Source organism: Phoxinus phoxinus (assembly GCF_949152265.1).
Source record: "Phoxinus phoxinus genome assembly, chromosome: 3".
In the NCBI taxonomy this organism is placed as follows: domain Eukaryota; kingdom Metazoa; phylum Chordata; class Actinopteri; order Cypriniformes; family Leuciscidae; genus Phoxinus; species Phoxinus phoxinus.
In genome coordinates, this window is record NC_136878.1 from 6287069 (window position 1) to 6308298 (window position 21230).

A 21230-nucleotide genomic window follows, 5' to 3' on the forward strand; every position below is an offset into this window, starting at 1 on the left:
TAGCTTGCCTTTTACAGTAACTAAAAACACAGAAAGTCATTTTCAATTACTGCCACACACATACAGTAAAAACACTGAAACCACATATAAAGAATAAAATACCTTTTAGTATTCCACGTATTGCTTTTACAAAAATTGTATCATGCAAGTAATCACACACAGGCAAATAATACAGATATCTGAAACAAAAACAATTTCTCTCTTCACACTGGCTGATTTCTCTGAACAGAACAGCTGATCTTGAGCCGTTCATTAAATCACAGAATTATGATGACCAAGGCCAAAGTAACAGCAACCAGTCCTGTATTCATCACAGTTATATCACATTATTGTCCAATTATTTCCCATCATCTCCCTGCTGTCCTCCTTTCTTTTTCTTCTTCTTTTGTTCCGGCTGTGTTTTGGTTTTCTTAGTGGCCGGCTGATCTTGTGTCTCTTCTCCTCCCTGCTGTTTCCTTTTCTTGTTTTTCTTCTTCTTGTTCTTCTTCTTTCCCTGTCCTGACGCTCCTTCAGGGGTTTCTGTGGAGGCTGGTGTTTCTTTCCCCTCCAGTACCACGGGCTTCTTGCGGTTCTTGCGTTTCTTCGTCTCAGGAAGGAAGCCCTTCTTCTTCTTTGTGTTCTCTTCTGTCTGCTTTTCCTCTACAACTTTCTTAACCTTTTCCATCTTTGGTTTTCTACATAAATGAAGGAGCATAGAGACATTGAATACAGGACCATTATCAGATGGGCAGAACTAGCAATGTGCTAAAAAATTTTCATACTTTACTTAAAATTTAAAAAAAATTTATTTGAAAAGGTACACCACCCATTTGATTATTATTGTCTATTTTTATTTGTAACATGGAAACAAACCAAGAGATGATTATTAAATGGCAAACAAATGATGTATGATTATGTACGTACACACAAAATATATTTTATTTTATTTATATATATATACGTACATGCATATATACAGCATGCTGTGTGTGTGTGTGTGTGTGTGTGTGTGTGTGTGTGTGTGTGTGTGTGTGTGTATATGATCAAAATTATAATCCCCTGAACACAGAATCAAAATTATAATCCAAATAAATGTTAGTAATGACTCACAGAATGCCAAATAATCTCATCACGTTCCAGTACGTGTCCTCCAGCTTCCCTGGTTTCTGCAGGATACCTTCTGCGTTCATGGACTTGAGAATGTTCTGAAGGAGCTCCAGTTTAACTTGCATCTTCTGCTCAGGAATAAACAAAATTCCCTTTTCACAACTCACAATTGAACTGACGTAAACAAGCACAAGGTTTAGTAAAAACAGTGATTCATTACCTGTTGGTGAACGGTTTTGACAAGGTACTGACAGAGCTCCAGCGCCTTCACCATCTTTTCATGAACCGTTTTGTTCTTACACTGTACATTTTCAAAACTCTGGAAGAAAAGGATTATTTTATTAGTGATATGCACATGTGCCCTCAAGAGCACTCAAGGAAAGCTTATTGGTCAAAAATGGTAAACATGAATGTATAGTGAATAAGAAACTTTTCTATTTTGTAGATATATTTACTTTGTTGAAAAATACCTGACTGCTACAAGCCATTACCTTAATGTATTAATTATTTATTTGTTTATTTGCTTGTTATTCTGCAATAAATGTTTTAAAAAAAAGTTTGGGGTCAGTATTTTTAGTTTTTTGTTGTTGAAAAATTACTTTCATTCAGCAAAGAGTCATTATATTAAAAAAAAAATACAGTAAAGACGTTCACATTATCGATGATGATAAATAAAAAATAATTATTGAGCATTAAAATCATATTAGCATGATTTCTGAAGAATCATGTGAGATTGAAGACTGGAGTAATGATGTTGAAAATTGAGCTTTGCATCACAGGAATAAATTACATTTTAAAAAATATTAAAATAGAATTATTCCACAATATTACAGATTTTACTGTATTTTTGATCAAATAAATTCAGCCTGGGTGAGCATTAAATACTTTTTCCAGAAACAATAATCCTACTGACCCCAGATTTTTGAATGGTGTTTCACTGGAATTGGTGCAAAGCACGGATATTTTAGGATCATGACACACTTGTATGTTGAGGCTACAGATACTCTCAACAGTAAAAACATGTTGCATTTTGAGAAATTCAAGCTAAGAGCTGAAGGAAGCCTACATTTGTGAGCTGATCCGCAACTTTCTGATGCAGCTCAGTTATCTGGACATCAGACATCAGATTCTTCACTTCTTTACTCTGCAGGGCCTGCAGCACCATGACACATGCCTGACCCTGAAAAAAACATTGAACATATAACAATAAATTATAATTAAATGACCAAGTAAATGATCATACTTCCATATTCTTAGGCTTCTTTTTACCTGCTGATGTTCCCTCAGTCCTCCTGTGATGTTCTCCACAGCTATGTCCAACAGGTTCACACACAACACCTTCAAACATATCACAAATGGATCACTTAAGAGTTTTCACGAGATAGACTATATTTCTACATTTTTTGAGTGGTGTTTTCCAGTGTAAGATGTTCAATCAACGTTCAATTATTTGAACAAGTATAAGCAATAGCAATAGTGATGTTTGTTGGCCTTATCAAATATTCTATAAAATTAGAATATTTTAAACTTGCGCGTGAAAAGGGTTAAATAAAAAATAGAAAATAAATATTTGTGTGTGCTGTAAAATGGTTAGAAAAAATGAAATCGAAATCGGCTAAAATCGGTATCGGCAGGTCAAATTAAATGAAAAAACGGAATCGGCCTAGAAAATTGTAATCGGTGCATCTCTAATATTAATACATAAATATGATTATTATAATTTTTCATTTGTACTGTAAAATTAATATTATTAATGCCATTAAATGTTTTATTTTATATTTTTACAAAAGAAAAACACCATTTCTTTTTTGTTTAAATTTATTTAATTACAATCATTATTATTTCAGTCATATTGTCATATAATCAATATTTAAATTTAAAAAAGTTGCCAACAAATAAGCACAGCAAACCTTGAGCTATTTTATCAGAGTCACTATTTTAACAGAGAAAAAGTCTAGATTTTAAATCAACAGTGTTTCTCAGAACTTGCTTACTGCACCTTTAACCATACAATTGATATTTACTATTGAAGCAGTTTAGACTCACAGGGAACCTGATGAAGAGGTCGCTGAACATGGCTCCAGTGAAAGGGCTTTTCCTTCTCGTCATGAAAGACGTCAACGCATTCCTGAAGCAAGTTGTGACCCTCTCAACATCCACTTTACCCATAAACTTTGCCTGCAATTAGCACAAAGGTATTTCATCAAGCTCAGTATTTGGAGATTAGCAACGCTGTATCAATTTGAGATTGTAGATTACCTCTGACGGTGCGTTTGTCGAGCCCTGTTTGCCACTCACAACGCCTCTCAACACCTTCAGCAAGTAAAGAGCAGCACTACAAAACAATAACGTAATTATAACACATAAATATATTCACAATGAACATAAATGAGAGTTTGTAGAGAAGTTTTCACCAGCAATATTTGAATAAGCACCAACATCCAGAAGTCATTACCTGAAGTAGTACAGACACACAGACGAGTCTGTCAGTTTCTGGGCTCGACCAATCAGACGCTCAAACATTTCATGAAGCTCCGCCTCTCGGCCATCAACTTCCCTGCAGTAATACTTGCCACGACACAGTCGGTTCCTGCCAATCAGAGACAGAGAAACAAACTATAAGAATTGTATGTAAAATGCAGAATGTTTTCCATGTTTCACTTAAGGAAGTGAATCTCAAACTTATTAAGCAACATCAACTTAAAATATTTATATTTTATGTAAGTTTTAAGTGAAACTCCTGAAACTAAAACTGAAATCAATTAAAGTATTCTGAAGGATCTGGAGAGATTCTGTGAGGAGGAATGGTCTCTGATCTCTTGTCAGGTGTTCTACAAACTCATCCGGCATTATAGGAGAAGACTCCAAAAGCTTGCAAAAAGGTATTTAATAAAAGGGTATTAATAATTGTGGCCAACGAGTTTTGGAGAAAAACATTTATTTACTAATGTGATTTCCCCCTCCCCCACTTTCAATTATTTTACTTAAATGAAAAGTTAGATTTTTGCCAATTTTTTTTATGAAAGATCAAAAGGATAAACGATGCAGATTAATTTTTTACAGCCATTTTTTATAATTTACCAGGGGTATGATTAATTCTGAGCACGACTGATATATATATATATATATATATATATATATATATATATATATATATATATATGAATGTATATATATATATATATATGAATGTATATATATTAATGAAAAAAACAAAAGGACATCCAATTTTTAAAACTTAAAAGGTAGGGTAGGAAATGTTTTTCATAAACACTTTTTGCTATATTGCATCCTGTCCGATGCTATGCAGAGTTGTAGACAGTCATCGAGCGCCAAAAACAAACAGCAGCCGCCTTTTACAGTTCCTCCTAAACCAAAACAACGAGCTTATCCTGCGTTCACAACATCATAACGGCAATTACGAGATGGCAACCCATGACGTTCATATCCTCAGATTCGGATTTATGCATTTCTGTGTCAACACGATCAACGGCGTAATGAATCTGCAGCAGTCAGGTGGTACAATTAAGAGCTCTTTAAGTGGTTTATGTTCATTATTATTGTAATGTTATGAGCTTTGAGTAGTGAGGCAGTTTAACACCGTCTCTCGTGACGCTTTGCAGACTCTGCTGTGTGTGTGTTCATGTGTTTTGAAGGAGGCGTGGCTTTGGAGACGCTCTAAAGGGAGGGTGGGATCTTATGCTTTCAAAGCTAGCTTGCTATTGCTAGACTCTCTGAAATTGCCTACCTTAACTTTAAACTCAGGTTTAAATGAAGACTGAAAATATGAAAATAAAAGCTAATTCAAAATACAAATAATAGATTTATAATAGCAAATAATACTACAATAACACTGCTCACCTGAAGATGTCTGCGGCCTTGCGCAGGTAGTCCTGCTCCTGTTGGCTGGTTTCAGAGCTCATCCCGTTCTCGATCACGCTAAGCAGCGGTTCCACCATCCCAAGAACCAGAGCACTGCTTCCCTGTTTGTTCAAGAACATCTCCACCATGTCCAGTACCTGAAAATAACACCCCAAATTACTTAAATTAGCCACTGAGAGACAAAACCCACATATTTTAACTACATAATTTATATTTTTTTAAAAATCGATGTCACTAATCAGCCTTAAGGAAGCCCTGTATGATTGGGCTGGTTTCAGTTTCGCCTGACCCCAATCGGACATTTCGGACTCCAATCAAATGATTTTTAAAAGTTTGAAAGTTTAAAAGCTAAAAAAAACAACAGCCATAAGTCATCCGTCTGTATATGGCTGCAGCGGCAGAGGATTTTATGGTTCAAACCTTTAAAAAGCACATCATGCAGTCAGATTAAATAATTAGAAAATATAAAAAAATATATATAAAATAAAGAAAAGGTGCAGTTAACTAATTAAACTCAACATGGCTAATTTATACAGCACTATAAAAAAATACATTACGATAAAATGTTTTAATAATGTACATATGTGTGTATGTGTTGTCACAATACTGCACGTATCAAAATAAATACATATAATTTTTGTTTAAAGCATAAATCTTATTTGTTCTATCAAGCTGAAAAGAACTAATACTAAAACGATACATATTCTCAAGACCTATAGATAAGAATAAGATCAAAATAATAATTATAAATGTGAGACAGTCCAACGGGGCAAGACCTACTTTAATCTTGAAGTCCCGCACGAGGACCTTCTCCTTGCTGATTCTGTCCTTCTCGTCTTTCTTGGCCTGGATCCTATTCTTCTGCTCCAGGAAGAGAGAAGACAGGCTTCCGTCCAGCTTCATCATCGCCGCATCATCAAGATCCTCATCCTCACTGCGATCCTCTTCAGTGGCCTAAACGAGAACAGAACGTCTGCTATTGTTGCTTGACACGTAGTTATTTTTGTTTAAATTGTGAATGAGTTATCAAACAGAAAGTGAGCAGAGAGCGCTCCCTTTATAATAGCTGACTAAGCTCTGCACATACGCAGAACCTCGCTTTATGATCAATGAAGTTGCCTACACTGTGCAATGCGCCACTGAATAACTTACCTCTGATTGGTCATTGTGTTCCCCACTCAACAGACATGTCTGTGATTGGATCAACGCAACTAAATATGATGCAAATAGAAACCTTTGACGCTCTTCACAGAGCGCTCACACACACTGGATTACTGTCTTCATAAACTAAACTTTTTACAATTTTTGCAACATACACAATATTACAGGATTTTATACCATCAGTAAAGATATTGCAATAATATCTGCGATATTCATTGTATCGCCCAGGCCTGCGTTTTAGTAGTGAAAATTCATTTATTTGTTCATACCAGAGCATTCTGACCCTGCAGAACCTTCATCAACTCCAATCGGAAGTTCTGATCAACCTCTCCTCCTTCCTCCATGGCTTCATCATCATCATCATCATCATCATCTGAGGAATCAGAACCCTCTTCATCCTGATGCAATTAAAAAAAAGTTAAAATTTGCAGATTTGTTTGGTTTGCTGCGATAAATACTCATGATGATCGTCTCACCTCCTCTTTATCATCTTCTTCCTCTTCTTCTTCGTCATCTAGATCTTCTTCCTCTTTTTGTTTTCTCTTTTTGTCTTTCTCATCAGTAACCCCAACACCACTTTCATCCTCATCCTTGTTAGGGTCCAGAACCTAAAAATCAACAAGAAATCAAAAAGACCCCATTTATTCTGCCAAATTAATCACATGTACGTTATTTCAAAAGAAAAAACACAACTTTAACCACACCCACGAGGATGGGGAAATGGAGAATTAACCAATAATTAACCCCACCTTAACATCCACAATCCAATCAAATCCTTTTAAAGTAAAGCCACGCCCTACACTATTTCCTGAAGAATGTTCGCTCAGAAATACATCACATTATGGAAGCTAAACGCATTGTGGGTAAAATTAAAGGTGTAAAGTTATGAAAACTGTCTGTTTATTATAAATTACACTAGCTAGCAAAGACAAGAAGCTCTTTTAAAGCTCACATTGACAGAATCGGTAAGTAAACTACAATTAAAACAAACTATTTAAAAAATGGGTCACACTTTAGTTTAGGGTCCAATTCTTAATATTAACTACGACTAATTACTCCTAATTACTGCTTATTAATAGTTAGTAAGGTAGTTGTTAAGTTTAGGTATTGTATGAAATTAAACGGATAGTTCACCCAAGAATTAATATTGTCATTTTGTTCTAAACCTGTATGAGGTTCTTTCTTTGAACACAAAAGAAGACATTTTAAAGAATGTTGTTAATCACAGTTGACGGTAGACACCGACTTCCATAGTATTTTTTTTCCTACTATGGAAGTCAATGACTACCTTTACCAACATTGTTGATTACCAATATTCTTTCAAATGTCTTAAGAAACTTAAAGAAACTCATACAGGCTTTGAATTTTTGGGTGAACTATCCCTTTAAAGGCACACCGCGGAACTTTTGGCCACTAGGGGCGCTAGACCTGTAACTTTCACGTCGAGCGCCCCTAGAGGCCACAAGCGCCGCAGCACTGTCGCAAAAGTCAAGAAGACATGAACGATCCCTCTCGCGTTTTCTCTTTTTTTGCCTCCTCAGAAGCAGTTTTAAACTTTTTTCTTGCCTCAGCCATGGCCAGGAGTCGAGCAGGCGGAAAAATAGTAGCAAAAGCGTTAGCTCCTTGAGTATATCAGAGCTTGTGGTCACGTCACGGTCGTAAAGTGATTCGTTCACCAGGCATTCTCCAGGTCACATGACCTGGCCAAAGACGGTGCATCTTCTCCAAACTTACATAGGCGGTATTTCAAGAGGGCAGCCCCGCTCGGAGCATTGATAGTGTCAAGCGCTGTATATTGGCCTGAGGAATCATTTAAAAGAACTCATATGCTTCAAATCTTTAGGTCACAAAGTCTGCGGTGTGCCTTTAAGGATGTAGAATAAGGTCATGAAGAATAAGGCAGAATAATAATATGCGCTTTATACTTACTAATAAACAGCCAATATTCTAGTAACATGCATGCTAATAAGCAACTAATTCATAGTGAGAATAGGAGCCTAAACTAAAGTGTTACCAAAAAGTGTTTCCGCAAATTTAAATAAAATTTAAATAAAATATAAACATTAAATGAAAAACTTTTTTTAAAGATAAATGTTGCTTTGGCAACTAACTTAATAAAAAAAATTCAATTACTAACATTACTAAAGCTAAAACGAAAAAATAAACCCGAATAAATGTGAAAACCACATAACTCAAAAAAAAAAATTCTAAATATGAATAAATACTACAATAGCATATAAATAATACAACAGTAAAAAAGCACTGTTCATTAGTTTATAGTCTCTTACGCTCAGGATGGAGCTGAGAGCTCCTTGGGTGAGGTGAGGGCAGATACGGTTAAACACAGCTTTGCACACACAACGAATGAGTCGACTGGGCTGAGACAGGAGTGACAACAGGATCTCAACCACCACCTCCACCCAGTGCGGCTCCTCGTCTGAGCCCTTGCCACCTGGAACCACACACACACACACACCATTAGGGCATAAACACAACATGCACAATGAACAAGGAATTATGGATCACAAATCTATAACAGAAGTCGAAATAATGGCCGTATTTCATTAACTGCATTAAACTGCTCCAACTTACTCGCTTTCTTCTTTTTGGATTTCTTAGCTTGAGCTTTCTCCATGCAAGTCCGCAAATCATTCAACAGCTCCAAACTTTCTTCTGGAGCCTGGAAAGAACATCAACACTTCGGTCAAGATTACAAAATATAGGCAGTAAAATTTAGGTCTTCAGAACTTCCTGAAATCAGTCCACAATCAATCTTTTCTGAAAAAAATCTGGAACAGGAATGTAAAGCACATGATCTTTTATTGTACTCAATATCCCAAAAACTATTTTAAGCAGCAAAATGAATATGTATTAATAAAAAGAGCTTTCCATGCACAACAAGGATATAGAAAATAATTAACGGATTAATAAATAATTAATACAGTGGCCGCTTGAAAGTGTCAGTTGCGTAGCTTTTAAATTGTATTGCTTAAACAAATATTTGATTTGTTTTCTAGCATATCGCGTGACAATTAATCGACGTCAGAGAAACATGATTGTTAAATGTTAACTGAAAATATATTTTTCATCAAGGGGGTTTGGGTGAACTAATGAACTCCTGATCTAATACACCAGCCATTTATTAAGCCAGAAAGATTCAAACCTTGAACATCTGAATCCCAATGATCAGGAAGAGGTGCTGGAACGCTGTGTGTTCAGGTGAAGAAGACTTCTTTGCTTTTTTCATCAAGGCTTCCACTGATTCCAGCATACTGAAAACAGACATAACACAAAATCACTAAAAGCACCTCACTTTTGTTTGCATTTAATCGGTCATATTGTGGAAAACAGCTTTTTTCTGTATATTATAAGTAGTGTTTAGTAGGATACGTCACCTGTCCCAGCCCTGTCTCTGCTCTGAACTGAAGGTCTGAATGCTCTGGACGTTTTTGCTCTGGTTGAGGAGCATGGCGGCGTACTGCACCAGACAGTAAATCCACATGGTCCCGTCAGCTTTAACACCCAGATTCCTCCTGGGGTTCAGTCCCTCCACCTCAGGCGAATCTCCTAACACAGGCTTTGTGTTCAGGCCCTGCAGAAGACTGGAGGAGATGGGAGTATATATACATTAATTTCATTTAAAGGTGCAGTATGTAATATTGACAGCTAGTGGTTGAAATGGGTACTGCAGTTGAAATTCGAAATATTGGAAAAAGTTGTTTCTCCCGCACATCCACCTCAGACTCCACACTCAAGCATTTAGCCAGATTGAGGACATACAACAAGAACATTGAAGGCGACGATCACCGTAAACTAATTTATCTGCATTTTAATGTCTCTGGGAATAGAGCTGTTTAGATTGATGGCGAACATCTTTTTTCATTAAATATGCTATGGTATTTGTATGCTTTACAACAGTTAAAAACATACAGCACCTTTAAATTAATTATATTTATTAATTTAATTAACATTTAGAAAAATTAATTAATAAATATCAGTAAAAAAAATGCTCTTCATGACGACTTATTTTTAATTTCCTAAATTTAATTTAATTCTAATATTGCCTTTTTATTGGTTATCATCAGCCATAATTACTGGCATAACGCTAATTTGGAACAATACTAACATAGCCAGTGATGCATAGCATAGGAATAGTTCTAGACAATTAAAGTGCTAATAAACCATGTATGGTGTGGCGGTGAAGAATATAAGACAGACCCGTAAAAGGCTGCAGAGAGCGTGGCTCGTGTTTGCTGATCTATGGGCACTGAAAAAGCTTGCGCTGTCTCAGGGACTTCTGGGGTGGGTTTCTTCACAACAAAGAATCCGTGGAAGAAAATAAACCTACAGGAGAAAGATAAAACATCACAATACCATCCATTCATATCAGTATACATGCCAGGTAGAGACCATTGGTGAAATATAAATATAAAATATAACTATACCTAGCCATTTTCATGACGAGATCCTCCCGCTTCTTAATCTGATGGTTTTCCAAAATGAAAGTGAGGCGTGGAATGATCCATTTACGAAACCTGGCAACACAGCTGTCACCCCTACAGCATGAGGTAAAATAGAAGAAATATGAAACTGACACAAGGAAAACGCCTCAGCGGTGACAAAAAATAAATCACCCTTGAATTGAAAATTAACATTCAAACAAAAATTATCAAATAATTGTTAAAACAAATAATTTCACTTCATTTATTTAATTAATAATAACAACAATAATAAATATATGCTATTTTAAACAAATAAAAACTATTATTACTAATTATATTTTTATTTGATAACATAAAAAAAATACTATTACAGTTAACTAAAACGTAAAATTTCTGTTAATTTAAATAAAATACAAAATTATATTAAAAAAATTATAACACGGCGACGGAAGTACTAAAACTGAAATGTAAAGTTTCTGTTAATTTAAATAAAATACAAAATTATATTAAAAAAATTATCACACGGCGAGGGAAGTACTAAAACTGAAATGTAGTAGAAATATGAAATAAACTAATAAATATTTTAAAAACTACTAAAACTAAAATAGAAAAGCTAAAAATTTAAAAATAAAAGCTAATACTATTATAAACTATAATAGTATATAAACAATAATAAAAATACCAACCCTAGTGAAAAATAGCATAACATCATTTCTGCTTTGTCGAAGTTGATACTGAAATCTTAATTCTTGTAAAATACAGTGTAAACTCACTCTGGTCCAGACTCTTGGTTTCCTTTCTGTCTGCGAGTGCTGAAGTCCAGACACTTGTCCAGCTGTGGCTTGCAGAACGCCTCCATCAGCCACTCCACGTACTGCTCCAGCGCCGCCGGAACCATGTGCTCCAGAACCTTCCAGTAGGACGGCACCACGGGGTAGCCCTGGTTGGTGAGCTGGGTGAAGCTGAGGATCACTGCGAGCTGTTTGTCAGCGTCAGGGCAGCCCTGCATGAACTCGCACACGTACGTCTCCATTTCCGGAGCAAACTTGAATCGGTCTGGCAACTGAAGGCAATAAACATACAATATGATGACGATTAAGCGTTAAAAGATTGAACTCTTGAATCAAACACCCACATTACGTCTTATCTTATTCCTCAATGACAACAATGTCTATTAGACCCAGCAGAACATTCAAATCTGTATGCAAAAAATTAAAAGGAAAAACTTTTAAGCTTTTAGTACATTGTTGTTGTTTAAACAAACCATAAGATTGCATCAATTACACCAGTAAGTAAATGTTAAAAAAAAGCGAGTCATTAATAAATTTATTCAACTGATTTAAAATTATAATTTTCCTCTTCAAAGTAAAAATAATGGATGCTATTGTTGTCATCCATCACATGAAACATATAAATTACCAAACATAAAGACAGACCTGTGCAGACAGTATGTGTTCACCGTAATGTCTCATCACATCACCGGACAACACAAACTCAAGCTGAGTGATTGACAGCAGCGGCAAAGATGCTGCCAGCAACCGGAAACTCAAATAACTGAGAGAGAGAGAGAGACAAAGAGACTATTATTTAAGTCAATTCAATGATTTAACTTAAAATAAATACAATTAAACTACATTTTAAATAAATAAAATGAATTAACAATTTATCAAAAAAAAATAATATATAAATACAATTAAACTACATTTTAAATAAATAAACATGCATAAAAATGTCAAGCGAGCAGGGCAAATACATTCCCAAACAACAGAACAATGTTCATTATTATTATGCAGTTGGTTGATTTGAAGAACACAATCGACACCAACCCAGATTAACAATTTCTGCTAACTTAAGATCTTGAAAACATTCAGGCTGTTTCCCAAAAGCATCATAAGCCTAAGTTGATCATAGAGGCCATTGGTGGCAATTGTTCTACGTTAGGCTTATAATGCTTTTGGGAAACGCAGCCCTACACATTTACATAAAATTATGCATTTGCATATCAATATTTACGTGCAAAATAACCTTTCATCACATGAAGTTAGACGTGTCCATATCTGGCTGGCTGCATATTAAACTTAAACTAAAACTAGCAGGTTAAGGTTTGACGACAGATGTAAAACTCACTGTGTGGGTCCAGGCATCTCTGACATCATGCCTCTGATGATGGCATCGGCCCAGAACATCTCGAAGTTGTCCTCTCGCAGAGACGCCTGCAACAAGTCCAGAGCGACCGGGGGCAGAACGTTCTCCTTCTTCACAGAGCGAGCGGCCATCTTTAAAACCTCCACTAACCTGCGAGTGCACATCAACAATATTAACAAAACAATAAAGAGCATGTTTTCAACCTGCCATGCGTAAAATAACATTTTAGCTCTCAAATAAAATCAACACAAAAAACTTTTATATTATAAATAAATTAAAGGTTACAGGTTGAAAAACACTCAATCATGCAATCTAGGAACGCCGATCCAAATGCGCTGGACCATATGAGATTCTACACAGTTCAGCGCATTTGGATCGGCGTTCCTAGATCGACTGATAGAGTCTGTTTTTCAAAGATGGCTACGCGAAGTTGACTATGTATAAAATATCTTCTTATTAAACTGCCTGGACACTGTCAAAGTTCTCAATGCTTCGGTTTGAAGGTAGGGACCCTCATTATGCTACCGTGTTAGTGTGGGGCTATTTTGAGCCTTGTTAGTGGTATTAACAAGCGATTTTTATTTGTCATTACTCAATGCCCCATATACTAGCGTTATACTAGCGTTATAGGCTAAACTGTTTTAAGAGATAAAACTATTTACATTTGATAATCATGAAAACAAATCTCAGATAACGGTTGACTAGGTAACAATGTGTAATTACACCAAAGGTTCATTTTGCGCCGGAGTTCTCCTTTAATACGTTTAATTATATAAAGTGCTGTGAGAAAAGGCTATACATCTCTACCTCCAACATCCTCACACGCAATATAGCCTACTAGCCGAGACTTCTTTATGTGTACAGATGTGACGTAATGACGCAAAGACGAGCTCGAATTTCCCGCAGAAATCCACCAGTACCACTGGAATTAAAAACATTATTACAAGCTTACCGCTTTGAATCGAGCTAAAGAAAGCAGATCGTTTTTAACACTGGCTGGTTATGTACTTGCTCATCAATTTATTTTGGATCATTTTTAACCCAAAAAAGTTACGGACTGGAGCTTAAAAAAAACTGTTTTTTGCATATTTAAAAATCTCTGAAAGCAAAGGCAAAACAACATAGAGAAAGCAAGCAGAAAAGGAGAGTTGGACACACTCACTTGGGCATGTTCTCTTTAGTAATGACTGCTGTGGTTCCCAATATTTTCTTGAGTTTTTTGGGCTTGAGCACGGAGGGGAACTTGTGCAGGGCCACTAGCAGGAGCTCCAGCTGCTCGGGGGTTTGGAGGGCAGAGGTCAGGTCAGACTGCAGGGCGCTCAAGAGCACCTCTTCAAACACATCCTTCGACGTCTAAACAACAAAACACAACGCATATTAAACATTACATGTAACATATACATTTAATTATTAGTGTGTATAATGTATATAATACAAATAAATAGTATTAGTAATAACATTTCTATATTAATTTGTATAATAATAATACTTTTTATTGTTATTAATATTATTTAAAGGGGTGATGAACTGAGAAATCAAATTTTCCTTGAGCTTTTGACATAGAGGTCATCATACTATAAGAATATCCTGTAAGTTTCAGAACTGAAAACGTCCTTGTTAGTCCAATAAAAGTTTTTATTGACACCAGGCACAGCGAACGAAGAAGATCGACGCCTACTTCAACACCGCCTGTTTAGCCCCGCCCCCCGAATGTAAAATCCAAGCGAACGTCATAAATTGACCTCAGACAACAATATAAAAAAATTTTTAAAAGCCAGTTCATGACCCCTTTAAAATAATATTATAATTATAAGTGTATTATTAATGCTATTAATATTTGTAATGCTATTGGGGAGCCCAAAAGCTCCTCTTCACCAGCTATTATATTCAACTGCAATTTATTTCCTTTCCAGATATAATATTTACACTCAAATAAAAGCTGAAATGTTTGTATACAACTCAGTGTCACATAAACACTTCATGGCAAATTTATTCAAACATACATATATAATTAACAGTAAATAAGCTCTTCTCTAGTGCATTTAAATAGCTAACTGAACTGTGGACACTGGATGACTTTCCTAAGGTATATGCAACATTAAGTGATATTGTGCACAAGCCGTTTTATTGACGTCTTTCCGCGGTTGAAACGCAGTTGAGTGATTACATGAGACATGATACGGATTTCGGTAAGGTGTACTGTATCTTTCAACATACTTTGTGATATTCGTGCATGTTTTTCGACCCGCGGAAGAAAAGACTCGCGGTCCGCGCTGCTGTTTGAACTGAGACGCTACACCGATCGGTCACGTCACATTTAAAAGAGTTAACTCGCCATTTATTATTATTATCTTTTATGCGCAGCTCGTCACTGATGACGTCACTCTTATAACGTGCATTTGAAAAAGCAACACGCGTCAAACATCTTTCCCAACATGAGAAGCATTTATGAACCTCTTTGTCCAACAAAAGACAACATTTAATAACATGCATTTACTCCAAACTCACTTCATAACGACAGATGAGCATAATTTGTGAGATGATGTGGCTTCTTACACAGAATAAGGCAGTCGTGTATTAATAAATCATGTTTAATCAATCAAAGCATTTCAATCTTCTGTTCATTCAGCTACAGCGATTTCCTGGAATGATGCGCGTTATTGTACTTCTGCGGCGGGGCATATTTATCGTGTCTGCGTGAGAGCGCCCTCTGGCGTTCAAATGGAGCAGTGTTTACTACCGGTCAGCCGCACTGCACTGAAAAGCTGCGCATTAAAAAAAAGCAGCCTTTGCCAAATCGCGTGCGGTTTAATTGCGATTAATCGTCCAGCCCTAGTTTGAATTTCGTGATAAAATGGACAGAATTTGAAAGCTGAGACTTTGTTTTTTATCAGGAGTAACAGAGCATAAAGCTCTATGCGATTACTGGATGAGAGATTAATGGGAGCTTTAATCGACCGATACCGCTTACTGGCCGATACATCGGTGCATCTCTAATTATGATTAGGATTACTTTAATGTAGTGTTGTCAAAAGTACTGACTTCGGTACCAAGTCGGTACTGAAATTAAAAAAAAGTGACGCTTTGAGCGCTGTTGAGCAGAATCGTAAACACCTCGGAATGGCCGGCCATTGTCACGCGCTCATCAAATATGTCTGTGATTGGCTACAATGATCAGCGCTTCAAAAACATGTTGTAAATATACATCATTAACACTCTTCAGCGAGCGATAACACAGATACACACGGGAACACTTCCGTGTGCTCTCAAACGCTCCCGTGCGTTGATCATTGTAGCCAATCACAGACATATCCGATGAGCCCGTGAACACAATGGCCAATCAGAGGCGTTTATGATTCCGCTCAACAGCGCTCAAAGCGTCACATTTTTTTAAATTTCAGTACCGACTTGGTACCAAAGTTGGTGCTTTTGAAAACACTACTTTAATGATGTCTTTACTACCTTTCTGGGACTTAAAAGTGTCAGTTGTGTAGCTGTCAATGGAGGGACAGAAATCTCTCAGATTTCTTTAAAAAGATCTTCATTTGTGTTCCGAAGATAAAAGAAAGTCTTACGGGTTTGGAAAGAAAGTCTTACGGGTTTGGAAAGAAAGTCTTACGGGTTTGGAAAGAAAGTCTTACGGGTTTGGAAAGAAAGTCTTACGGGTTTGGAAAGAAAGTCTTACGGGTCTGGAAAGAAAGTCTTACGGGTCTGGAAAGAAAGTCTTACGGGTTTGGAAAGAAAGTCTTACGGGTTTGGAAAGAAAGTCTTACGGGTCTGGAAAGAAAGTCTTACGGGTCTGGAAAGAAAGTCTTACGGGTTTGGAAAGAAAGTCTTACGGGTTTGGAAAGAAAGTCTTACGGGTTTGGAAAGAAAGTCTTACGGGTTTGGAAAGAAAGTCTTACGGGTTTGGAAAGAAAGTCTTACGGGTTTGGAAAGAAAGTCTTACGGGTTTGGAAAGAAAGTCTTACGGGTTTGGAAAGAAAGTCTTACGGGTTTGGAAAGATATGACGGTGTGTAAATGATGACAGGATGTCAGTAATCACCTCTGACAGGATGTCGACCATGGTTTTTCTGGGCAGGTCTTTCAGGTGTTCTCTGTACTGGGACAGACTCTGGAGGAGCTGGACACACTCCAGCATGACCTGCGGCTCCTGAGACAGAAAGAGATCAGGAACACAAATGAGTGTTTTATATGAATCCCAAATAATATATGCAAAATAAGAATTAGTGATGCATGTAAACTTAAAGTAACACAATCCTCTTACCTTGTGCAGACGTGTGGACTGAGAGAGGGCGAGCACCCCGAAGAAATTCCCAAATGCTGCACTTCTGATGAATTTCTGTTAAAACAATCCAAGCACGACAAGATCGGTGATCGTGATTATGACAGATTGATGGTTAGGATAATCAAATATGGACTAATGAGGGTTTAACGTAAAAATAAATAAATAAAAAAACTCACCTTTTTGGCTGTCTGGAGGTTGTGCTTTTGTTTGACGCAGTCTAGTGTGGATTTCAGCGAGATCTCCTCAAATACACTCAGCAGCTTCAGACAAGAAACAATAACAGTCAATTACATAACTAAAGACTGCTAGGCTATATAAGGAAAGACATGAAGATAAAACTTGACTGGCTTAAAATACCTGAGCGAGAGCCACACTGTATCCTGATCGAGCATCTTCTCTTGTGTGAGACAGACCATCCACTAGTCTCTTCAGTGAATACATCAACTCATCCGCCTAGAGGAAAGTACAGAACAGAAACACTGAGGAAACATATAAATATACGCCATCATCTAGAATCCACTGACTTTATCACGCAAGGTCATTTGATCAGTTTTGCATCCTTCAATTTTTTGAAAACATAATGTGGTTAACGGATGGATAGATGATTTTAATATGATAAGATAGATAGAAAGATATACTGATGAATATACTTAGATGGATAGATGGATGATATATAGGCTAGATGAATGATAGATAGATAGATAGATAGATAGATAGATAGATAGATAGATACTGTAGATAGATAGATAGATAACGTTAGATAGATAGATAGATAGATACTGTAGATAGATAGATAGAGATAGAAAGATAGATACTGTAGATAGATAGATAGATAGATAGATACTGTAGATAGATAGATAGATAGATACTGTAGATAGATAGATAGATAGAGATAGAAAGATAGATACTGTAGATAGATAGATAGATAGATAGATAGATAGATAGATAGATAGATAGATAGATACTGTAGATAGATAGATAGATAGATAGATAGATAGATAGATACTGTAGATAGATAGATAGATAGATAGAGATAGAAAGATAGATACTGTAGATAGATAGATAGATAGAGATAGATAGATAGATAGATAGATAGATAGATAGATAGATACGTGACAGAATAGAAAGTCTTCATATTTGCCACAGAGGGATAAACAAAATAATTTTAACACTCTAAATAAGTAGGTAAATTAAAAATGTGAAACTCGATTTTTTTTTTCTCTCTCTTTATCTTTAAAGTTAAATCATCATGTCTGGAGTCTGTGGACATTAAAGTTTTCATAAATAAAAAAATCCCCATACAACAGCCCCATGAAACCCACGTGTTTACGTCAACAACCAGACCAGAACGGATCACAGTATTCAGGAGTAATGACAGCTTATTACATCGGGTGATAATAAAGCACTAACAACCAACCCTAGCTAAGAACAATATTGATCAACAGTGATCAGCTAATATTAATATGATGACTTCATACCTTGTCGCTCTGCTTCAGGTGATCAATCAGATCCTCTATCGCTTTGAGTCGGATGTCTCGCTCGGGTTTCGCGATGTCCCAGAAATAATCCAGAAACTCTCGGGTCTGTTTGAGAATGCCTTTAGCATCGGTAACTTTGGGTCGCACGGTGGTGTTCTCGGTCTCTTCCATCTCTCCCTGCATCACTGCAACCATCATGAGAGTGTGGCGCACACGTGTGGGGAGATCGCAGAGACGTTTTCTTCCGGGGTTAACTTCCGCGCAGTGAATTCAAAATAAAAGTCTCAAACCAGACACTGAACAATAAAAGCTTTATTCTCCCAAACTAAATAATAAAGGTCAGCAATCGGAAACTTTTGTTATAAATAATTTGATACTTTATAACGTTATACTTTTAAAAAATAATTAACTTTTTCAATTTCAAAATAGTTAACTTAAATAATACAATAAATAAATGCCTTTACTGTAAAACAGAGCTGTTATAAATAGTATGTTTTTTTCTGTTTTATGTAATTTTACCAATATAAGTTAGTATTTTATTTTTTATATACAATTATATATTAAAATGTAAACAATTGTAATATCTTTATATAATATATAATGTATAAGTAAGTAAGATAAATATTACGTAAACTATGCCTAATTATACAGAATTTTGTAACAAATTTTAATATCAGTGTATAATTGTATTTTTATTATATACTGTCATAGTATGAATTTGTATACTTTTTCTGTTTTATGTAATATAACCCATATAACATAGTATTTTATTTTTGTTTCTGTTGTTGTTATTTAATTTGTATACGATAACGTGCTTTCAGTCTTTAATTAAATTATCATGGACAACTGCCTTATTTATGTATGTATGTATTATTATTGATTTATTTTACAAAATTTTGGATACAATAATATTATAAATTAAAAATGTAACTAATTGTAATATCTTTCTATAATATAATTTTATATAAGATAAATCTTACATAAATTCTGCCTAATTTTGTAAATAATGTTATTATCAGTATTACCGTATTTTAAAATAAATATATATTTATATATAATACATATATGTTTATTTTAAAACACAATAATACCAATATTATTATTATAACTTATATTATATATATATATATATATATATATATATAGAGAGAGAGAGAGAGAGAGAGAGAGAGAGAGAGTAAAATATGTAATATAATATATAGTAATACAATATTTTGTTTTAATCTATAAATGTATAAAATATATCTATACATTTTAAAACATCTAAAAAAAAAAAAAACATGTCAAACTGTCAATCCAGTCTTCTTTAAATGTCCATTAATGACTGCTGACAGATGATAACCTTTTATGTCAAGACAGATTTGAGTGTGATTACTCATGACAGCAGGAGTGATTCAGAGAACCTCTCACACACACACACACACACACACTCTGCCCAGACTGAGACAGTCACTAATAAGGAAGGGGTCGGGCCCCTATAAACCAGGCCTGACCCCCATAAGGCTTCAGTGGGCCACGGCGGCCTCCACACCCGAGTCACTGGGAAGAAACCATTAACACCCTGTGTGTCAGAGTCGGTCTCTCCACACACACATTCATTAGAAGACTCGCCCCAAGTCTTTTTCCACTTGTTTCTTCAAGCTGGATCACATTATTTGAGTGAGCGCCTTTCGCTCCCCCAATTATCTGAACTATTTTGATAAAAGATAGCAGGATTTAGTTCCCGTTACTGAATGTTGTTGTGTTTTTTTTTTGTCTGTAAAGGAAACGGAACAACTGCTTTTGCAAAGTGGATGCAATAGGTGTGAAACTAAACAAATGATTTGATGGAGTCAAGGAGCGAGTGGAAAATGTAATCGTTAGTGTGTTTAAGTGTGTTTTGTGTGTGTCAGTTAAGCCAAACTCTCTGGGCTGTTGTAAGTGTTGTTATGACCAAACAGCATCCACTGCGGTAATGATTTCCAAGTGTTATTACGGGAAATTCAATCATCCCTGCATATCTCTACCAGTATACATTATTATAATGCAAAAATAAAATAAAATCCCTCACTCTCATTGCTGTCAATTATTTAGATGTAAAATATGTATAGATTACATTGATATTTTAGTATTATTTAACATACTATTTCACTTTTATTTTCATATTTTCATTTTTGTATTGTAATTTTAGTTAATTTTTTAGTCATTTTCTTGTATGTGCTTTTGTCATTTTGATTAATGTTATTTTTTCATTAATTTATTAGTTTGCAAATTTTTGTTTTTTTAACAATTTTTCATACTTTTAATTTTATTGTAAATTGTTTGATTTATTATCAATTTTTATCAATTTTTCGCTTTTATTTATTATATTTTTATTTTATTTTAAAAAAATCCTAGTTTTCTTGTGTGCTTTTGTCATTTTTATTCATTTATGTCATTCATTAATTCATGTGATTTTTATTTGTCATATTTTATTATCCCAATCATCAAAGTTTTCATTTATATCCATTTTATGAATTAATTGTATTGTTTTAACTTATTTGCCAAGACAACATTTCTCATTTTCATTTAGTTTAATGTTAATATTTATTACATACAATATTTATATTTCAGTGAATGAAATGGGGGGGGGGTCTTATTTTACAGTAATTTTTACTGGATTAATGAGAATCTAAAGAGTATTACTATGAATAATGAAATTTAAAAAACAAAACATGTTAATGACACTAGTACTTAATTATCATGAAAATTTAAATATGTTTTATTTA

General features: G+C 35.2%; 1 protein-coding gene across 1 annotated transcript; it reads right to left on the minus strand.

The window, feature by feature from the left end:
- Positions 1-87: 87 nt before the first annotated feature.
- mybbp1a (MYB binding protein (P160) 1a) lies at positions 88-18769 on the minus strand. The gene is made up of 27 exons (XM_079608613.1): positions 18484-18769; positions 17363-17458; positions 17182-17265; positions 16985-17059; positions 16763-16870; positions 13879-14069; positions 12699-12866; positions 12008-12125; positions 11345-11634; positions 10575-10685; positions 10348-10473; positions 9525-9731; positions 9293-9401; positions 8722-8809; positions 8418-8581; positions 6606-6737; positions 6399-6527; positions 5749-5922; positions 4948-5105; positions 3542-3676; positions 3346-3421; positions 3133-3264; positions 2356-2424; positions 2153-2266; positions 1307-1405; positions 1090-1214; positions 88-674 (listed from the first exon to the last, which is right to left on the minus strand). The coding sequence occupies exons 1-27, from the start codon at positions 18679-18681 to the stop codon at positions 338-340; spliced, it is 3813 nt and encodes a 1270-aa protein (XP_079464739.1). The 5' UTR covers positions 18682-18769; the 3' UTR covers positions 88-337.
- Between the last annotated feature and the right edge of the window lie 2461 nt (positions 18770-21230).

Coding starts and splice junctions, on each gene's coding strand:
- mybbp1a (XM_079608613.1), bottom strand. CDS start 18,681: ATGATGGTTGCAGTGATGCAGGGAGAGATGGAAGAGACCGAGAACACC. Junction 17,459..18,483: donor ACCTGAAGCAGAGCGACAAG/GTATGAAGTCAT, acceptor ACTTTCCTCTAG/GCGGATGAGTTGATGTATTC. Junction 2,267..2,355: donor GACTGAGGGAACATCAGCAG/GTAAAAAGAAGC, acceptor TGTTTTTTTCAG/GGTCAGGCATGTGTCATGGT.